This window comes from Mustelus asterias, chromosome 20 (genome assembly GCF_964213995.1).
Source record: "Mustelus asterias chromosome 20, sMusAst1.hap1.1, whole genome shotgun sequence".
Classification (NCBI taxonomy): domain Eukaryota; kingdom Metazoa; phylum Chordata; class Chondrichthyes; order Carcharhiniformes; family Triakidae; genus Mustelus; species Mustelus asterias.
In genome coordinates this window covers 73,680,248-73,700,658 of record NC_135820.1, presented here as the reverse complement: position 1 = coordinate 73,700,658, position 20,411 = coordinate 73,680,248, and the positions used below count along the sequence as shown (strand labels likewise).

At 46.6% G+C, this 20,411-nt stretch overlaps 1 protein-coding gene across 1 annotated transcript in view; it reads right to left on the bottom strand.

Moving 5' to 3' along the window:
* The window catches only part of LOC144508636 (deoxynucleoside triphosphate triphosphohydrolase SAMHD1-like), a 59,300-nt gene extending 39,816 nt beyond the window's left edge, over positions 1-19,484 (bottom strand). Inside the window, exons 1-5 of the mRNA XM_078236854.1 lie at positions 19,235-19,484; positions 13,066-13,132; positions 11,421-11,490; positions 9,551-9,711; positions 6,245-6,360 (exon numbers count right to left, since the gene is read on the bottom strand). Of these exons, the coding sequence (XP_078092980.1) occupies positions 6,245-6,360; positions 9,551-9,711; positions 11,421-11,490; positions 13,066-13,132; positions 19,235-19,424 (604 nt within the window). The 5' untranslated portion in view covers positions 19,425-19,484. The remainder of the gene's footprint in view (positions 1-6,244; positions 6,361-9,550; positions 9,712-11,420; positions 11,491-13,065; positions 13,133-19,234) is intronic.
* Positions 19,485-20,411: the final 927 nt, after the last annotated feature.

The window sequence follows — 20,411 nt, the reverse complement described above, 5'->3', positions numbered from 1 at the left end:
TCCCACTCGCCTGACTTAAAGGTTATCGTGGGTCTACAAGTGAGAATGCCAGCTGCCTCCTGGACATTTTATGTTGGACAGGCTTTAATTAGCTCCACCGTACAAAGAGCCATTGACCAACCTGATTGGCTGGCAGTTTTGTAGTCCCAGGAGTGCTCGCTTGAAGCAGTGGTCGTGGCTGCCCCCAAGGCAGAGGAGGTTATAGAAACCGGGGTATTGGCAGAGGTTGGCAGGCAAGTACCAGCAAGGGTTGAGGGAGGTCGGAGGTGCCAAGTTTGAGAGGCCGGTGAGTGGGTTGGGTTGTATGATTAGCCTTTGGGTGGGGAGGGGGAATGCCTCCAATGGGCAGGGGACCCCAAAAGGCAGTCCTCCCACATCTTGCCTTGTATGGTCCTCCAACATTGAAATTGTACTCCTTATAGTCATGTTCGGGTGAACTGTACGCATACAGATTGTTAATCTTTGGAATTCTCTTCCCAACAAACAGTGGGGGCTGGCTCATTGAGCATATTCAAGGCTGAATTAGACAGATGTTTGATACACATGGGGTTCGCGGATTATGGGGGACAACAATGAAGAGTAGAGTTCGGGCCACAATCAGAGCAGCCAAAGTCAAAGGGCCAGATGGCCTACTCCTGCTCCTATTTATGGTCTGATGCATTGTAACATCAAACTGTCAGGCTTTTCGACCCCTCCAACTCCTCCCCTTTGCGACCTCTTCTTTGCTCTGTTACAGTTGTGCCTCCCAGCTTTCTAGGAGTCTGGATTCTCCTCTCTCTGGCCTGTCCGCTGTGGCTCAGTGACACATCTCTGGGTCACAAGGTTCCGGATTCAAGCCCCACTCCAGGACACAAACTGAAAGGCTGACACTTCAGCGCAGTACCAAGGGAAGTGCTGCACTGGCAGAGGTACTGTCTTTCAGATAAGATCTTAAACCAAGGCCGCACAGAGGGACAGGGAAGTCGGCACAATTTACTGCTCAATCACCATCACTAAAAACAGTGGTCATTATCCCATTGCTGTTTGTGGGAGCTTGCTGTGTACAGATTGGTTGCTGAGTTTCCAATGTTACAACAGTGACTATATTTCGAAAGCACTTTATTGTTTGTAAAGCTTTGAGACATCCTGTGGCAGTGACAGGCGCTAGCAAAATACAAGTCTTCCTTTCTGCTGCAGTGTCATAGAACATAGAACATAGAACAGTACAGCACAGAACAGGCCCTTCGGCCCACGATGTTGTGCCGAGCTTTATCTGAAACCAAGATCAAGCTATCCCACTCCCTATCATCCTGGTGTGCTCCATGTGCCTATCCAATAACCGCTTAAATGTTTCTAAAGTGTCTGACTCCACTATCACTGCAGGCAGTCCATTCCACACCCCAACTACTCTCTGCGTAAAGAACCTACCTCTGATATCCGTCCTGTATCTCCCACCACGAACCCTATAGTTATGCCCCCTTGTAATAGCTCCATCCACCCGAGGAAATAGTCTTTGAACGTTCACTCTATCTATCCCCTTCATCATTTTATACACCTCTATTAAGTCTCCCCTCAGCCTCCTCCGCTCCAGAGAGAACAGCCCTAGCTCCCTCAACCTTTCCTCATATGACCTACCCTCCAAACCAGGCAGCATCCTGGTAAATCTCCTCTGCACTCTTTCCAGCGCTTCCACATCCTTCTTATAGTGAGGTGACCAGAACTGCACACAATATTCCAAATGTGGTCTCACCAAGGTCCTGTACAGTTGCAGCATAACCCCACGGCTCTTAAACTCCAACCCCCTGTTAATAAAAGCTAACACACTATAGGCCTTCTTCACAGCTCTATCCACTTGACTGGCAACCTTTAGAGATCTGTGGATATGGACCCCAAGATCTCTCTGTTCCTCCACAGTCTTCAGAACTCTACCTTTGACCCTGTAATCCACATTTAAATTTGTCCTACCAAAATGAATCACCTCACATTTATCAGGGTTAAACTCCTTTCCTGATGCCAGCTTAGGTTAAACCTTCTTCCATAAAGAGGGACTTTGGTTTTAATTTACCTATTCTGCAGCATGTCGAGATCCTTCATGGCCCCAGAACTGTTCCCAATCCTCCAGGAATTTGCAGCCTTCCCTCCCGCATCATTCTTCCAAGCTCACATTCAGCCCCAGTGTCTTCCTGCTTCTGTTCTCACTGCTATACAGCACCGGGAGCAAGTAATTCAGGGAGTTTACCACTTCTGGAGTCTTGTTCATAGAATTCCTACAGTGCAGAAAGAGGCCATTCAGCCCATCAAGCCTGCACCAACCACAATCCCACCCAGCCCCTAACACGAAGGGACAATTTATCATAGCTAATCAACTTTACCTGCATATCTTTGGAGTTCTCTAAACTTTGCCCTCTTTTCGAGTTTTGTAACTCTGTTTGTGGGAACAAATCATAGAATCCTTACAGTGCAGAAGGAGGCCATTCGGCCCATCGAGTCTGCACCGACCACAATCCCACCCAGGCACTATCCCCATAACCCCACATATTTACCTCACTAATCCCTCTAACAAATGCATCCCGGGACACTAAGGGGCAATTTAGCATGGCCAATCCACCTAACCTGCACATCTTTGGACTGTGGGAGGAAACCCACGCAGATGCGGGGAGAACTGCAGACTCCACACAGACAGTGACCCAAGCCGAGATCGAACCCGGGTCCCTGGCGCTGTGAGGCAGCAGTGCTAACCACTGTGCCACCCAGTATTAGGAATTCTTCACCTTTCTTTTCCCCAGTCTGTACAAGAGTAATTGAAGCCTCAAGAATGACTGCTCTACTGTACTTGCATTTCTCTGAAATCACCTACAGATTTTCTCCTTCATCTATAGAGGACAGCGAGCAATTTAAACAATTCCTTTCCCATTCCACAACTCAAACCAAACAGGTTCAGTCATTGAACGCTCTGATATTTCATCCCTCTGTGGAACTGTAATATTGTAAGAAGTTTAACAACACCAGGTTAAAGTCCAACAGGTTTATTTGGTAGCAAAAGCCACACAAGCTTTCGAGGCTCTGAGCCCCTTCTTCAGGTGAGTGGGAATTCTGTTCACAAACAGAACTTATAAAGACACAGACTCAATTTACATGAATAATGGTTGGAATGCGAATACTTACAACTAATCCAGTCTTTAAGAAACAAAACAATGGGAGTGGAGAGAGCACCTCCCATTGTTTTGTTTCTTAAAGACTGGATTAGTTGTAAGTATTCGCATTCCAACCATTATTCATGTAAATTGAGTCTGTGTCTTTATAAGTTCTGTTTGTGAACAGAATTCCCACTCACCTGAAGAAGGGGCTCAGAGCCTCGAAAGCTTGTGTGGCTTTTGCTACCAAATAAACCTGTTGGACTTTAACCTGGTGTTGTTAAACTTCTTACTGTGTTTACCCCAGTCCAACGCCGGCATCTCCACATCAGAACTGTAATATTACCATTGGTCAATGATATAGATTCAGACATGGACCGGGTCTTCTGGCTATTCCCCTCCCACCTCACAGAACGTCTTGCACCCAGTCAGGGATATCCGATTTCATTGCACCTTGGGAAGCAATGCCCGATTCAGGACTGATGTCCGTGACCTCAGCAACAACTGCACATACCCCGGTAATCAAATCCCTTCACTGTCTGTCATTCCTAAATCGACCAATTCCATTGCAGGAGTCTCCGTGGCTGAGGGATCATTATTCCTGAAATGTGCTATCTGCTCAGCTTTCTCTGTGCACTGTAGTGACACCAGTGCCCCCTCTAGCTCAGAAACTCTACCCTGGAAATGTGGTTTTCTGGATCACGACGCATTCTGGAGTTTCCACACGGACGTGCAGGTAACAAGTGTCAGAGGTCCAGCCAGGTTAGCTAACACCAATTTCCAAACTGCTTTTGTTCACACTTTTAAGGCTATTTAACCGTTTAGGCAGCACTAATGACGCTAAAACTTTAATCACTAAAAACATGTAAAAGAAAATACAGCTTATCTGTCTCACTCCACACTCTGGGCTGACTAAGGTGTGACCTAGCTTTTCTCCGCCGTTTTGTTTTCATCACTCAGGCTCTCCCATTCAACCCCTCCCCTCAACCCCTGCTGGTATCTCAGTCAGAACTCCGCTGCGTGTAGTCTAATTCACATCAAGTCCTGTCAGTGTGCAAAAGGTCACAGGCTCCTTGAGCTGGTGCTTTCCTCAAGACCCAGCTACACTAATCCCACCCTCTCCTGCTTGCTTCCCACATCCTTTTAATCCTCTCCTTTTACCAAGCGACTGAGACACTTCCTTTTGAAACATTCATTCCGCCTCGACAACACTTGGCAGCGTAGCATTGCCTTCAGTTGGGCCTATACTCATCGGCGCTAAGACGAATGAGAGGCGATCTTACTGAAACATACAAGATACTGAGGGAGCTTGATTGTTTTCCAATTAGGAGTGCTTTTAAAGCAACCCCCCCAGCATTAAGATAACAACAGAGACCAGACAGAAATGATGCCAGTCTCCATTTCCCAAATTTAACATACAGTGGCAACTTGGTTACAAAATCTATCCTCTTCAGAATCCCACAGTGCAGAAGGAGACCATTCGGCCCATCAAGTCTGCACTGATCACAATCCCACCCAGGCCCTATTCCCAGAACCCCACATATTTACCCTGCTAATCCCCTGACAGTCGGGTCAATTTAGCATGGCCAATCAGCCTAATCCGCACATCTTTGGAGGGAGGGAGGAAACTGGAGCACCCAGAGGAAACCCTCGCAGACATGGGGAGAATGTGCAAACTCCACACAGACAATGACCCGAGGTCGGAATTGAACCCGGGTCCCTGGCGCCGTGAGGCTGCAGTGCTAACCACTGTGCCGCCCCCTCTTTTGTTGGTTAAGGTGAAGGATTACTTGGACACCTACAGACTGCAACACTCTTGCGCTTCTAGACCAAGGGCTGGTTCCTTTTGCTGCCGAGAGGATGACACACCATTGGAATGCTCGGTGTTCCACTTAACTCATGCAAGTGTGTATGGAGGAAGTGGTCGCACTATCATTGGCATTTAAAATGACATTATAAAAATATTAGGGGAGTTGACTGCTGGAATTCTTGTTACAAAAGTGCTGAACTTTCTGTTATGAAGTGAGATACAAACAAGGAGTAGATGCTAAGTGTGAGCTGGAAGGTCGGTCCAAACTCTGGTGGGGGAGGAGATAGTGTTAATGGTTAACAGTGTTATATTTTGCTAACTGTGAGTCTGTCCCAGTTTGGGCCACACCGTGCGTCTGCCTGACTTTCCCTCTAATCAGCATTTCACAATGCTCCACAGTACCATGCAATCCTCAGCCATCACTGCAATAAAGGTAGTTTCACAATTAATAAGACTAGATAGACAGAGATTTGAATGTGCCTTCCTTCTCCCTCTTCACTGGGACACTGTTGGAGTTAATACCTGACAATCACTTCATACACGTGGCCATTCATCATGTGTGAGACACTGATGTCAGTACACCCGGTACACTTACAATTGTGTCGCCAACTTCCATTCCAACTAGGTTTTTCAAGTTTGCTGATGACACCACCGTAGTGGATCGGATCTCAAACAATGACGAGACGGAGTACAGGAAAGAGATAGAGAATCTGGTAAACTCTCACTCAATGTCAGTAAAACAAAGTCGTCGTCTTCAGGAAGCATAGTATAGGGCATGCCCCTGTCTACATCAACAAGGATGAAGTGGAAATGATCAAAGCTTCAAGTTTCTAGGTGTCCAGATCACCTGTCCTGATCCCCCCACCGTGCCGACACGATGGTTAAGAAATCCCACCAATGCCCCAACTTTCTCAGGAGGCTAAGGAAATTCGGCATGTCCATTACGGCTCTCACCAATTTTTACAGAAGCACCGTAGGGGCAGCAATGTGGCACAGTGGTTAGCTAGCACTGTTATGGTGCGGCACGATGGCACAGTGGTTAGCACTGCGGCCTCAACCCCAGGGGCCCGGGTTCAATTCCTGGTTTGGGTCACTGTCTGTGCGGAGTCGGCACATTCTCCCCGTGTCTGCGTGGGTTTCCTCCGGGAATCTGTAGAACTTCCTGCCATGCTAGGTGATAGCTTCGACCACTCAACACTTAAAATAAACTTTTTGATCCCAATTTGTTTTGAAGTGTTATAATCCTGCTTTAAGAAGAAAAAAAAAAATCACATTCATGGAGGAAGCCGCAGTGCCAGTGCCGACAGCACTGCTCACTCACCCAGATCATGACAAAGTCCCGCAATCTGCACACACAGGATGTCTCGATGGTTAATCCGCAGCTCTGGTTGCCGTTCAGCTAAAGCTTTTACTAACTGGCCTGCCAGATATCCCACCCTGCAGGACACAAGAGAGAGAATCATTTAACAAGGCCACGCAATTCTTGGTAGATCAACTATCGGGAGGATTTTTAATGTCGTAAATTCCAATAAATTTTCTTGTGAAAAGCATCTAATTATAGACCGTTCCAGGTGTTTCCAAATGCCGTTTGTTGCAAATAAGGTAAAGGATCAACAGCACCCCGAGTGTCTGGAACAAGCTGCCAGAGGCAGCAGTAGAGTCAGGTATAATTTTGTCTTTTAAAAAGTGTTTAGACAGTTACATGGGTAAGATGCGTATAGAGGGATATGGGCCAAATGCGGGCAATTGGGATTAGCTCACGGGTTTAAAAAAAAAGGCAGAGCAGACAAGTTGGGTTGAAGGGCCTGTTTCCATGCTGTAAACCTCTATGACTCTGTGTCTAACGACTGATGAGATCTGAATGCTTGTACGCTGCCTATTATAGTCAACTTGGCAAGCAGATCACCAACATATCCGAGAGAGCTGCTGGTTGCTAATGATTCATTATTACACCTGTCCTGGCAATTGCATACACGCAAAGCCCTTGCAGCAGATGCCTGGATCTATTTTTACAGAATCACAGCATTTTAATCAAGGGAATCAAAATATCAAACCTCAGTGGGAACCCAACACTGCGTTTGATGCAAGAACAACTTGAGCTCGCCAAATCACAGGAGACAACTTGCTTTTAAAGAATCCTCGCCGTTGTAATGTACGAAATGTAGCAATCAATTATCATGTGGCAGAGTTCCAAAATAGTCATGGAGTACCTGCGGTTACTATGATTTTAGGACTGAAATGATGGGCGGCACGGTGGTTAGCACTGCTGCCTCACAGCGCCAGGGACCCGGGTTCGATTGGGTCACTGTCTGTGCGGAGTCTGCACGTTCCCCCCATGTCAGCGTGGGTTTCCTCCGGGTGCTCCGGTTTCCTCCCACAGTCCGAAAGACGTGCAGGTTAGGTGCATTGGCCATGCTAAATTCTCCCTCAGTGTACCCGAACAGGCGCCGGAGTTTCTTGACTAGGGGATTTTCACAGCAGCTTCATTGCAATGTTAATGTAAGCCTACTTGTGACACTAATAAATAAACTTTAAAACTTATCGACTTAGGATAAGGGGTGACAGATTTAAAACAGAGGCGAAGAAAAATTACTTCTCTCAAAGAGTGGTGAGTCTGTGAAATTCAGAGTGGGCTGGGACTTTGAGTAAATTTAAGGAAGAGGAGGACAGAATTTTAATTAGTAATGGGTTTGAAGGTGGACGGGCTATTGGTGAACGGGCAGGTAAGCGGAGGTGAGATCGTCCATGATCGTGTTGAATGGCGGAGCAGGCTCGAGGGGCTGAATGGCCGACTCCTGCTCCTAGCTCTTATGATTCTTAGGAAATTTATGCAGCTTTCATGGGCAAAAGAATATTGCTCAATTTGTCACCTTTGAACTCAGCATTGTGTTACATTTCAATAAATTATTAGAAATACCCATGAGTGTGGAATTCAGGGGGCAGTGCCGGGGTCACTGTCAGGGGGTGGTGGGGGCGGTGGTGGGGTGGTGGGGGTCCGCGTAGCGGGAGGGGTTCCTTTTTAAAAAATAAATCAGGGTACCCTTTACAAGTGGCGTCCTGATCGTATGAAAGCCAAGGTTGCTGCCACCCACCTCGCTAGCGTAACGTCAGGGGACCCACCTGCAAGATTTCTTTTGACTTAATGTCAAAAATATGGCGGGCAGAGTTGCCAATGCAGCTGGCGAGCTGCATCCCACTCTCCCCGCTCGAGTTGACACTTGGCCAAATTATTGAAAAATTCCACCCATTCTCATTCCAGTTCCAAGCAGCAAGTTAGAACTTGAAAAAGCCATCATTGCTCGAGCAGGGAGTGGGGCGGGAAACTCCAATACACGATAATACAGCCAGTGATCCTGAAGTCCAAGAAGAAACCCGGTGGAACAACTCAAATTGCTGGAGCAAATCCACAATCCTGTTTGAGAGAAAATTCCACCAATAACCCAGTCTGTGAATGCTTCAGAGATGTGACTCTTCCACCTTCTTCCGTCGGGAAAAAGATACAAAAAGTCTGAGGTCACGTACCAACCGACTCAAGAACAGCTTCTTCCCTGCTGCCGGCAGACTTTTGAGTGGACCCACCTTGCATTAAGTTGATCTTTCTCTACACCCTAGCTATGACTGTAACACAACATTCTGCACCCTCTCCTTTCCTTCTCTATGAACGGTATGCTGTCTGTATAGCGCGCAAGAAACAATATTCTATGTTAATACATGTGTCAATAATAAATCAAATCAAAGCCTGTTCAAGAGTTCATCCCACCCTGTTTATTGCCCTCTCTCAGTACAGCACCTAAACCTAACCCGAACCTAACCACAGCCAATAAAAAGGAAAGAAAAAAGGCCAAAAAATGAAAAACAACAAGCCACAAGATAAGGGCAAGGAATCATAGGGAGCAACAAGGATTGGACGTGAGCCTAAAGAAATGTGGCAGAGCATGAAGAAGAAGGAACATGTCCGCTCTGTCTGACCCCAAAACCCTAACCTTAACACCACTCAGAATACACACCAGCCAGTGAACAATGGACCTACCTCGCATTAAGTTGATCTTTCTCTACACCCTAGCTATGACTGTGACACTACATTCTGTACTCTCTCATTTCCTTCTCTATGAACGGTATGCTTTGTCTGTATAGCGGGCAAGAAACAATACTTTTCACTGTATGTTAATACATGTGACAATAATAAATCGAATCACATCAAATGGGCCATTGAGTGGAAGTCAGACAATATTTTCAGTTAGTTAACGTAATTCTTTTCAAACCGGAACCTGCACACAATTGATAACATTGAGCTATAACAGAAAGGAGGATTTCGCATTCAACCGCTGCTCAGAGTCCAATTAGCATGACTCACCCAAAACATCGGAGGGAGAATGGGGATGGGAACAGTGCGATTGGACTCAGAGTCTGGTCATTTTTTAGTAACTGCTGCTGCAGGCACACAAGTGAACACTGGGCACAATGTGATACCAGACCAGGCCCTTCACATGGGCAGGCTTTCAGAATGACCACGGATGGGCAAGGAACTGGCAGCTGGAACAGTGGAGGACAAATTGTTGTGGAAAAATATTGAAGAGGAACGACCTTCAAGCTGCTTCTAAATTTCATCATCCTCAGAATTCCTTACCCTATGGAGTGTTCGAACCTGTTGTGTGAAGCCCCAGGATACACAAAGTAGGTCCCACCGAGCTGTTTGATGAAGCGAAGTCGCTGGAACTGTGGTGTATCAATGATCCGGACGAGGAGCGGATGCATCTCAATGTGTCCATGGATTGGGTCATTGAAAACCTACAGAACAATGGAAAACCTCACAGGGTTACAAATGTGTATGGTATCCACACTCATAGCAACCCTATAGTACAGAAGGAGGCCATTCAGCCCATCGAGTCTACACGCACACACAGTTATTTGAAATCACAATCATTGCTGAAGTACACATTTTCTCAGCAGAAATACAACATAGTTGCCCTTGGAGGTGCTTCAATACAATTGTAATCTTCACTGAATACATTCAATGTTAATCATACCACCTGAGCAGTCTATACAATTCACAGACCCTCACTTGCCTGTCACGTCTCCCCTAATCATTCCAAGAAGCTGCAACAATATAATAAATACTGTGTTACCGTTTTCCTTGGAGAGTTGTTGCGGCAACACGCACTTTTACATGCATGTTGCAGTGTGGAGCCATGGACAGCGATAGTCAAGGCTCTGACATTCTTCCCATCACATGGTTGGCCAGGAATCTCTCTCACGCTTACTGCCTGTCATTGAGGCGTGTGTGTGTGTGCATGTGTGTGTGTGTGCATGTGTGTGTGGGGCGGGTGGGGGGGGCGGCGCGGGTGGTGGTGGGAGGGCGCATTCAAAGAATTTGCAGATTGATACCCAGCCTGTGTCGCCATATTATGAATGCACTTTCCGTGGCCATCATGTACTGGGGTGGGTCTAGAACCCAGAGCTCCTGCCTCGGAGGCAAGGATGCTCCCCACTGCACCACAAGACTGCAATATAATAGTTTGTTCACTCATCCACACCTTCCCTCCATCATCTTCCAAATGAAACATTCAATATTGCTACAGACCAGAGAGAGCAACTAGTACCCAGAGACATCAACCTCCCCTTTGCAAAAAACATTCAGCCCCTTTGCGACTGCTCAGATACAGATCCAAATGCAGCAAAATCTGGACAATATCCAGGCTTGGGCTGACAAGAGGCAACTAACATTCATGCCACACAAGTTGCCAGGCAATGACCATCTCCAACATGAGAGGATCCAACCACTGTCCCTTGACACTCAATGGCACTACCATCACTGAATCCCCAGTATCAACATCCTGGGAGATACCATTGACCACAAACTGAACTGGACTAGCCAGATAAATAGTCCAAGAGCAGGTCAAAGGTTAGGAACTCTGTCGTGGGTAACTTACCTCCAGACCAAAGCCTGTCCACCATCTACAAGGCACAAGTCAGGAGTGTGATGAATTACTCTCCACTTGCCTGGGTGAGCGTAGCTCCAACAAGAAGCTCAACACCATCCAGGAAAAAGCAGCCCGTCTGATTGCTGCCCCTTCCACAAACATTCAATCCCTCCACCGCCAGCAAAGGGTGACAGCCATGTGTACATCTACAAGATGCACTGCAGGAGCTTACCAAGGTCCCCTAGACAGCACGTCCCAAACCCACAACCTCTACCATCTAGAAGGACAAGAGCAGCAGATACCTGGGAGCACTACCACCTGAAAGTTCCCCTCCAAGCCACTCACCATCCTGACATGGAACTATATCGCCGTTCCTTCACTATCGCTGGGTCAAAATCCTGGAACACCCTCCCTAACAGCACTGTGGGTGTGCCTACACCTCAGTGACTGCAGCAGTTCAAGAAAGCAGCTCGCCACCGCCTTCGGAAGGGCAACTCGGGATGGGCAATAAAGGCCGGACTATGCAGCAATACCCACATCCCATGAAAGAATAAAGGGGAAAAAAAGTTCTCCTACCTTCACATCGAGAGGTTTCTGCCAGAGTGCATCAATACAGTTGATCAACTTTAGCCGTTCACCAAGGGTGCTGGAAAGAAGAAACAAAACAGCTAAATTGTAAAAGTCAGCACATAAGCAGTCTTTGCGAACAAAGGAGGAGAAACGAGTCACTGGCAAACGCTGTCCCACGCAATGACGGCCTGGAATGGTTTACCGCACACATTAACAGCAATGTGATTAACGGCCCATTTGTTCTGTCTTCAGTATAGATAGTAACCTGGACACCAGTAGCATTCCTTCCCTTGACAAACTGCCCTGAAACTTTAACATCCGCCTGGAACAACTCAGTCTAACATTTCCATCAGATATGGGCTGTTACTACCCACGGCACCATCTACAAAGACTGCACTGAAGTGTCAGCCTAGATTACGAGATCATGGAATCATCAGCCTTCTGCTTTCCGTTCAGAAATGCTGAGCCAACACACCAAGTTTTATCATTTTATCCAGGGATGGGGACATGTGGGGGGAGGAGGGTGGTGGCAGTGGGTTGGAGCAGAAAGGAAAGGGAAAGCAAACCGCCTGTTCTATTTATAGAACGAGTTAAACAGCTAGAGTGCGAAATAAGAAAAGAATTAGGAGCAGGAGTGGGCCATTCAGCCCCTTGAGCCCGCTCCGCCATTTAATACGATCGTGGCTGATCTTGTCATAGCCTCAGGTTCACTTTCCTGCCTGTTCCCCATTGAAAATCTATCTCCTCCTTAAATTTACTCAATGTCCCAACATCCACCACTCATTCACAACCCTTTGAGAGAAGTAATTTTTCCTCACATCCGTCTTAAATCTGCCAGCCCTCATTCTAAATCCACAACTTCTCGTCCTAGATTGCCCCACAAGAGGGAACGTCCTCTCGACGTCTACCCTGTCAATCCCTTTAAGCACCTTATATACCTCAATTAAATCCCCCTCTGGCCTAATCTGCCCAATCTCTCTTCGCAAGACAAATCCCTCATCTCTGGAATCAATCATCAGAAAACCCTACAGTGCAGAAAGAGGCCATTCGGCCCATCGAGTCTGCACCAACCACAATCCCACCTAGGCCCTACTCCCATATTCCTATATATTTTACCCGCTAATCCCTCTAACCTACGCATCTCAGGATACTAAGGGGCAATTTTAGCATGGCCACTCAACCTAACCCGCACATCTTTGGACTGTGGGAGGAAACCGGAGCACCCGGAGGAAACCCATGCAGACACAGGGAGAATGTGCAAACTCCACACAGACAGTGGCCCAAGCCAGGAATCGAACCCAGGTCCTTGGAGCTGTGAAGCAGCAGTGCTAACCACTGTGCTACCATGCCGCCCCATTCTAAATCCACAACCTCTCGTCCTAGGTTCCAGTGAACCTCCTCTGAACTGCCTCCAATATAACTTCATTCCTCCTCAAGTAAGGGGACCAAAACTAGACACAATATTCAACTTGTAAATGTAGCTCCTTGTGTACTGGTGAGCACAAAAGAAGACGAAGCTGATTATTCCAATTTTCTACCCATTCCCTGTGATTCTGGGGAATGAATCCGTCGCTGTTTTTCCTTTACATTAACAATCCTCACAGGGCCCTGGGTTCACACAGAGTACTCCCCATTCATACATCAGACTCACCTCACTCCTAGCTGTTCCAAATCAGAGGCTGTTAGATAGCGTAGGATGGTGCCAGATATTTTCTCATCTAGAAAATGAGGACAGAGAAGTGAAACACAGAACAATATTCATCTTCCCCATCCTGACCAAGTGCCACAGACAGATCCCAATAAAGTCAGCTTCCATTAACACTGCAATGAAGCTGCTGTGAAAATCCCCCTAGTCGCCACACTCTGGCACCCGTTCGGGTAACACTGAGGGAGAATTTAGCTCGGCCAATGCACCCAACCAGCATCAAAAGAAAAAAATGCTGGAAAATCTCAGCAGGTCTGGCAGCATCTGTAAGGAGAGAAAAGAGATGACGTTTCGAGTCCAGGTGACCCTTCGTCAAAGGGGTAACCCTAACCAGCACGTCTTTCAGACTGTGGGAGGAAACCGGAGCACCCGGAGGAAACCCACGCAGACACGGGGAGAATGTGCAGACTCCACACCGACAGCCGGGAATCGAACCCAGGCTCGGTGAGGCAGCAGTAAAGTTGAGAGGAGACAATGGCATTAATGGAGGGAGCATCAATCAGTACATTGATTGGGGGGGGGGGGGGGGGGGGGGCGGCACGGTGGCGCAGTGGGTAGCACTGCTGCCTCACAGCACCAGGGACCCGGGTTCGATTCCCAGCTTGGGTAACTGTCTGTGTGGAGTCTGCACGTTCTCCCCGTGTCTGCGTGGGTTTCCTCTGGGTGCTCCGGTTTCCTCCCACAGTCTGAAAGACGTGCTGGTTAGGGTGCATTGACCTGAACAGGCGCGGACTGTGGCGACTAGGGGAATTTCACAGTAACTTCATTCGCAGTGTTAATGTAAACCTTGCTTGTGATTAATAAATAAACTTCAATTTTTATTATTTTGAACAGGTAATTGATAATAGGTTCGGGCAGAAAGGTTTTAAACTCAAAAGTTTAAAATCGAACTCCCAGTTGGTTTTCAAAACCAAAATACCGCAGAAACCTTGATGCTCGGAAAACACCAGCTTTCAGTTCAAACAAAAAAAGAGGAAAAATGACCAAGGAAAACTGCGTTCGCAGCAAGGAGAGATGCCAAAAAGAGGTGCAGCCTTCAGAATGACAACTCCAAAAGTGTAAGCTTCATTGTGAAGTACGCAGTGTCTACGCAGTGTCAGCTGGTTACTGCTTCCCCACACCCAATCGTTCAACAATTGGCCAAAATATTTTTTTTTAGAAACACATGGAAACAGAACAGGGAGTTTGACTGGAAGATTGTAACAGAAGAGATGTGAAATGTGTTTATAATATACCGGCATTACTCATCCTCAAACACTCCAGGCGTTCTGTAGAATTTTACATTGCACGATTCCTCACAATCTGCTGTATATTGGAAAGCTTTGACTAATGCATGTGCAATTTTCTCAACTACTTATGTTAATATTCTGACACAGGAACAGATATCTGTTGTTTGCTCCATTACTGTTCTTTCAAAGCTTTCTTTTAAATCTACTAATTCCCTCCCCTTGACTTAAATTCCTTTATCCTACCGGTTTTTGGCCTATTCCTCCACTATAAAGATAGAAAAATACCCACTTTGTAGAGTTTCCGTATTGTCCATTATAATCTCACCTTCATCGGTTTTTGATAGAGAGTCACGTTGCTTTGACCTCTTCCCCTTCAAACATAGATTAAAACTTGTGGTGGTAGCTTTTATTTCCCTCCTATTCTCTTCTTCCCCCACTTCATAACGTACTGTCTATCTTTGTTCCATTTTATAGCTCCCAGTCCACTTTTTCTTTGCATTTTTCCCAGCATTTTCTATTAGCTTGAGACTATTTCTTTACTTCATTTGCTGACCACAGTTGCCAAACTACACATGGAGCTTTTACCTTTATGGGCGTCCTGTGCTTTTTATATTGTACCCAATACCTCTGGGAACGCTTCCCACTGTTTGTTTGTTGGTTTACCTATTAACAGCATTTGCATAAGCCTCTTATCAGCTCGAGACTGTCTCTTACCTTGTTTATTGACCATGCCTATTGACCTAGCTGCCTATTAGAGCTTTTAAAGCAGCAGGTCCCAAAATATGAGCCAAACACCAACTTGTGGTTACGGAAACAGCAAGTGAGGTCACAAGAAATAAAATCACATGAATCCCCCTCATATTGCCCTGGCAGTTTATTCAGTAAGAAGTCTCACAACACCAGGTTAAAGTGCAACAGGTTTATTTGGCAGCACTAGCTTCCGGAACCTCAAGCTCTTTCATCAGGTGAGTGAGGACTTGTGTTCACAAACAGGGCATATAAAGACACAAACTCAATTTACAAAATAATGGTTGGAATGCGAGTCTTTACAGGTAATCAAGTCTTAAAAGGTACAGACAATGCGAGTGGAGAGAGGGCCAAGCACAGGTTAAAGAGATGTGTATTGTCTCCAGCCAGGACAGTTAGTGCGATTTTGCAAGTCCAGGCAGGTCGTGGGGGTTACAGATAGTGTGATATGAACCCAACATCCCGGTTTGAGGCCGTCCTCATGCGTGCGGAACTTGGCTATCAGTTTCTGCTCAGCGATTCTGCATTGTCGTGTGTCGTGAAGGCCATTCATGGGACATGGGCGTCGCCGGCTGGGCCAACATTTATTTCCCATCCCTAATAGCTCTTTAGAAGGTGGTGGTGAGCTGCCTTTTTGAACCGCTGTAGTCCTGGAGATGCAGGTACACCCACAGTGCTGTTAGGGAGGGAGTTCCAGGGTTTAGTCCCAGTGGAAGGAACAGCGATATATTTCCAAGTCAGGGTGGTGGGCGGTTGGGGGTGGGGACTTCCAGGTGGTGGTGTCCCCATGTGTGTCCTGCTTGTCCTTCTAGATGGTAGCAATCATGTGATTGGAAGGTGCTGTCTAAGGAACCTTGGCGAGTTTCTGCAGTGCATCTTGTAGATGGTAAACACGGCTGCCATTGTTCATCGGTGGAGGGATTGAATGTTTGCAGAAGGGGTAGCAATCAAGTGGGTTGGATGGTGTCCAGCTTCTTCAGTGTTGGTGGAACTGCACTCATCCAGACAAATGGAGAGTATTCCATCACACTCCTGACCGGTGCCTTGTGAACTGTTTTGGGGGTAGGGCTTGTCATGAGGTCAGCAGGATTCCTAGTCCGATTGGTCTTGTAGCCACAGTATTCATACAGCTAGTTCAGATTCAGTATGTTGATAGAGCTGGTTCAGCAATGTAATGCCATTGAATATCAAGAAGCGATGGTCAGATCTTCTCTTTCTGGTGATAGTCACTGCCTGGCACTTGTGTGGAACGAATGTTACTTGCCACGACTGTAACACTACATTCTGCGTTCTCTCGTTTCCTTCTCTATGAACGGTATGCTTTGTCTGAATAGCGCGCAAGAAACAATACTTTTCACTGTATGTTAATACATGTGACAATAATAAATCAAATCAGAACTTGTCAGCCCAAACCTGGATATTGTCCAGGCCTTGTTGCATTTGGACATGGACTGCTCGAGTATCTGAGGAGTTGCAAAAAGCACTGAACATTGTGCAATAATCAGCAGCGAACATCCCTACTTCTGACGGAAGGAAGATCATTGGTGAAGCAGCTGAAGATGGTTGGGCCTAGGACAGCATAGAACCATAGAAAATTACAGCTCAGAAACAGGCCTTTTGGCCCTTCTTGTCTGTACCGAACCATTTTTTGCCTAGTCCCACTGACCTGCACTTGGACCATATCCCTCCACACCCCTCTCATCCATGAACCCGTCCAAGTTTTTCTTAAATGTTAAAAGTGACCCCGCATTTACCACTTTATCCAGCAGCTCATTCCACACTCCCACCACTCTCTGCGTGAAGAAGCCCCCCCTAATATTCCCTTTAAACTTTTCTCCTTTCACCCTTAACCCATGCCTTCTGGTCATTTTCTCCCCTAGCCTCAGTGGAAAAAGCCTGCTTGCATTCACTCTATCTATACCCATCAAAATCTTATACACCTCTATCAAATCTTCCCTCAATCTTCTACGCTCCAGGGAATAAATTCCCAACCTATTCAATCTCTCTCTGTAACTCAGCTTCTCAAGTCCCGGCAACATCCTTGTGAACCTTCTCTGCACTCTTTCAACCTTATTTACATCCTTCCTGTAACTAGGTGACCAAAACTGCACACAATACTCCAAATTTGGCCTCACCAATGCCTTATATAACCTTACCAGAACACTCCAACTTTTATACTCGATACTCCGATTTATAAAGGCCAATGTACCAAAGGCACTCTTTACGACCCTATCCACCTGTGACGTCACTTTTAGGGAATTCTGTACCTGTATTCCCAGATCCCTGTGTTCAACTGCACTCTTCAGAGTCCTACCATTTACCCTGTACGTTCTACTTTGGTTTGTCCTTCCAAAGTGCAATACCTCACTCTTGTGTGACATCATCTCAAGGAACTCCTGAGGTGATGTCCTCGAACTTGGATGACTGACGTCCAACAACCACAACCATCTTTCTTTGTGCCTAACCAGTGGAGTGGGAAGTAACCAATCACAAGATGAACGCCAGGTGTTGGACACTGATTGGCTGCAGAGACTCTGATAAGGTATTTATGCAGCTACATAAATACAGAGATTTTCCCCGAGCAGCTTCTCACAACAACAGGTCGGAGCCAGGTAGATATAGCAACCAGAAGCAACCTGGTCACATGAGCCCAGGATTTTCAGCACAGATTTTTATATTCATATGATGTCTTCTAAGTTGATCAAACTTTATAACAATTATATGAATTAATGTTACTGTGCTTTTTATTACTTTTCTGGGCATCTGGGCTGCGCTAATTTTCAGTTATCAAATGGGATCACATTAGCAAATAGTTTGGAAAGCACTAGTTTACAACTACAGTATACACTGAGCACATCAAATATTTCTCTGACAAAGGATTTGGCTCTATTCTCTCTCCACAGATGCGGAGATTTTCCAGCATTTTCTGTTTTTGTTTCAGATTCCAGCATCCGCAGTATTTTGCTTTTATCAAATATTTCTCATCATTTTCAGGTTTATCAATTATCAATCCAACCCAGCGCAATGTGAACAAGTAACACCTTATTGCACCTTGTGTTCTTTCAATTTAAAAAAATTATTTGTTGCCCCCTGTTTTCCCTCTCAAGTCTCGACAACAAATTTGATCACAATATGATCGTTAGTAAAGTTTCTTTCTCACTCTCCAATCCCACAGCTGTAGGTGAGACATTTGGCTGAGAGGTTCGGTCACGACATTCCCCTTTGCACCACTGTACTCCCGTCTACAGATTCAAGACCACAGGAAACTACAAAGGGTTGTGAACGTAGCCCAGTCCATCACGCAAACCAGCCTCCCATCCATTGACTCTGTCTACACTTCCCGCTGCCTTGGAAAAGCAGCCAGCATAATTAGGAACCCCACGCACCCCGGACATTCTCTCTTCCACCTTCTCCCGTCGGGAAAAAGATACAAAAGTCTGAGATCACGCACCAACCGACTCAAGAACAGTTTCTTCCCTGCTGCCGTCAGACTTTTGAATGGACCTACCATATATTAAACTGTTCTTTCTCTACTATGACTACATTCTACACCCTCTCCTTTCCTCCTCTATGAACAGTATGTTTTGGGTGTATAGCGCGCAAGGAACAATACTTTACACTGTATAGTAATACATGTGACAATAATAAATCAAATCAACAGAGTTCCCAGCGGAGCCCCACTAAAGTTACAGGGGGTCAGTGTGACAACCCTATGTGTCACACTGCTGATATCCAAATAAGGAGTCCAAAATAAGGTGTCTACAACATGCTCAGTGCATTGAATATGTTTCTAATATTAAACGAGCCACATCTAATCAGAATACACTTGCAAATGAATGAAAATTTTTCAGTTCCCCAATAATGGTCCTGGGGGATCTGTTACACAGTGAAATAAGATCTATAAAACAGGAATAGAATACTTTAGATAAATGTTTAATTCACTGGCAGTGAGGAGGTAATTCTCAGAGGAAGTGTGTCCTGGCTTCCTGTCTGCTTTATGCGAGTGGAAGGGGCACATTTACAAAGAGAAGGGGGAGGGGGGGAAACAGAGACTTGGGAAAGACCCAGATACGAGGGGCCGAATGGCCTCCTCCTGCCATTCCCCTCCCCCCTTCCCCATGCTGAGATTCTGTACTTGCCTCTGAAGCATTGCTCGAACTTTTCAAAGCCCTGGCTCCGCAGGAAGCAGCAGACATCCTCCACAGCCCAGTCCCAGTAACTGGATTTTAACCTGACCAGGGAAACTCTCTTCTCCGGGGTCATTCTGAAACAGTGTGCCCCAGCCGGGCTGCCTGATCGCGGTCTCTTTCGGCTCTCTGTCTGGCTCATGGTGCAGCCGGGTGCGCTGCAGCCGCTTATCCAGCTGCCACTCTGTGTGAGTGAGAGCACAAACCCGGAAGCGGCTGCCCCTCATCGCGGCAATGTATCCATTCCCACTGCCAATCAAAGCCTCTGCCAACCCCCACTTAAAGGCACAGTCCACCCAGTGTCCCACTGGCAAGTCCCGCACTCGTTGCCCACCCCTAATTACCCTTGAGTGGCACAAAGTTTTACGGTTGAGAGTTTATTTTTTATCAGTGTCACAAACAGGCTTACATTAACACTGCAATGAAGTCACTGTGAAAATCCCCTAGTCGCCACGCTCCGGCGCCTGTTCGGGTACACTGAGGGAGAATTTAGCACGGCCAACGCACCCTAACCAGCACGTCTTTCGGACTGTGGGAGGAAACCGGAGCACCCGGAGGAAACCCACGCAGACACGGGGGAGAACGTGCAGACTCCGCACAGACAGTGACCCAAGCCAGGAATCGAATCCAGCAGTGAAGCAGCAGTGCTAACCACTGTTCCACCGTGTCGCCCTTAAATGTCTCACAGCCCCAGGAAAAAAGGTTCAATTCCGGCCTTGGATGACTGTGGAGTTTGCATGTTCTCCCCATGTCTACATGGGTTTCCTCCGGGTGCTCCGGTTTCCTCCCACAGTCCAAAGATATACAGGTTAGGTGGATTGGCCATGCTCAATTGCCCCTTTGTGTCCCAAGATGTGTAGGTTGGATGGAATTAGTGTGGTGAATGTGTGGGGTTACGGAGATAGGTTGGGGGCTGGTCCTGGGTGAGATGCTCTGTCGGAGGGTTGATGCAGTCTCAATGGGCTGAATGGCCTCCTTCTAAAATAAAATTTTAAGAAAGAATTGAGTGGCTTCCATGCCATCTCAGAGGGCAGTGAAGAATCAACCACTTTGCTGTGATTCTGGAGCCACATGTGGATCAGACAGTGTAGATTTCCTTCCCTGAAGGACACGAGTGAATCAACAATTG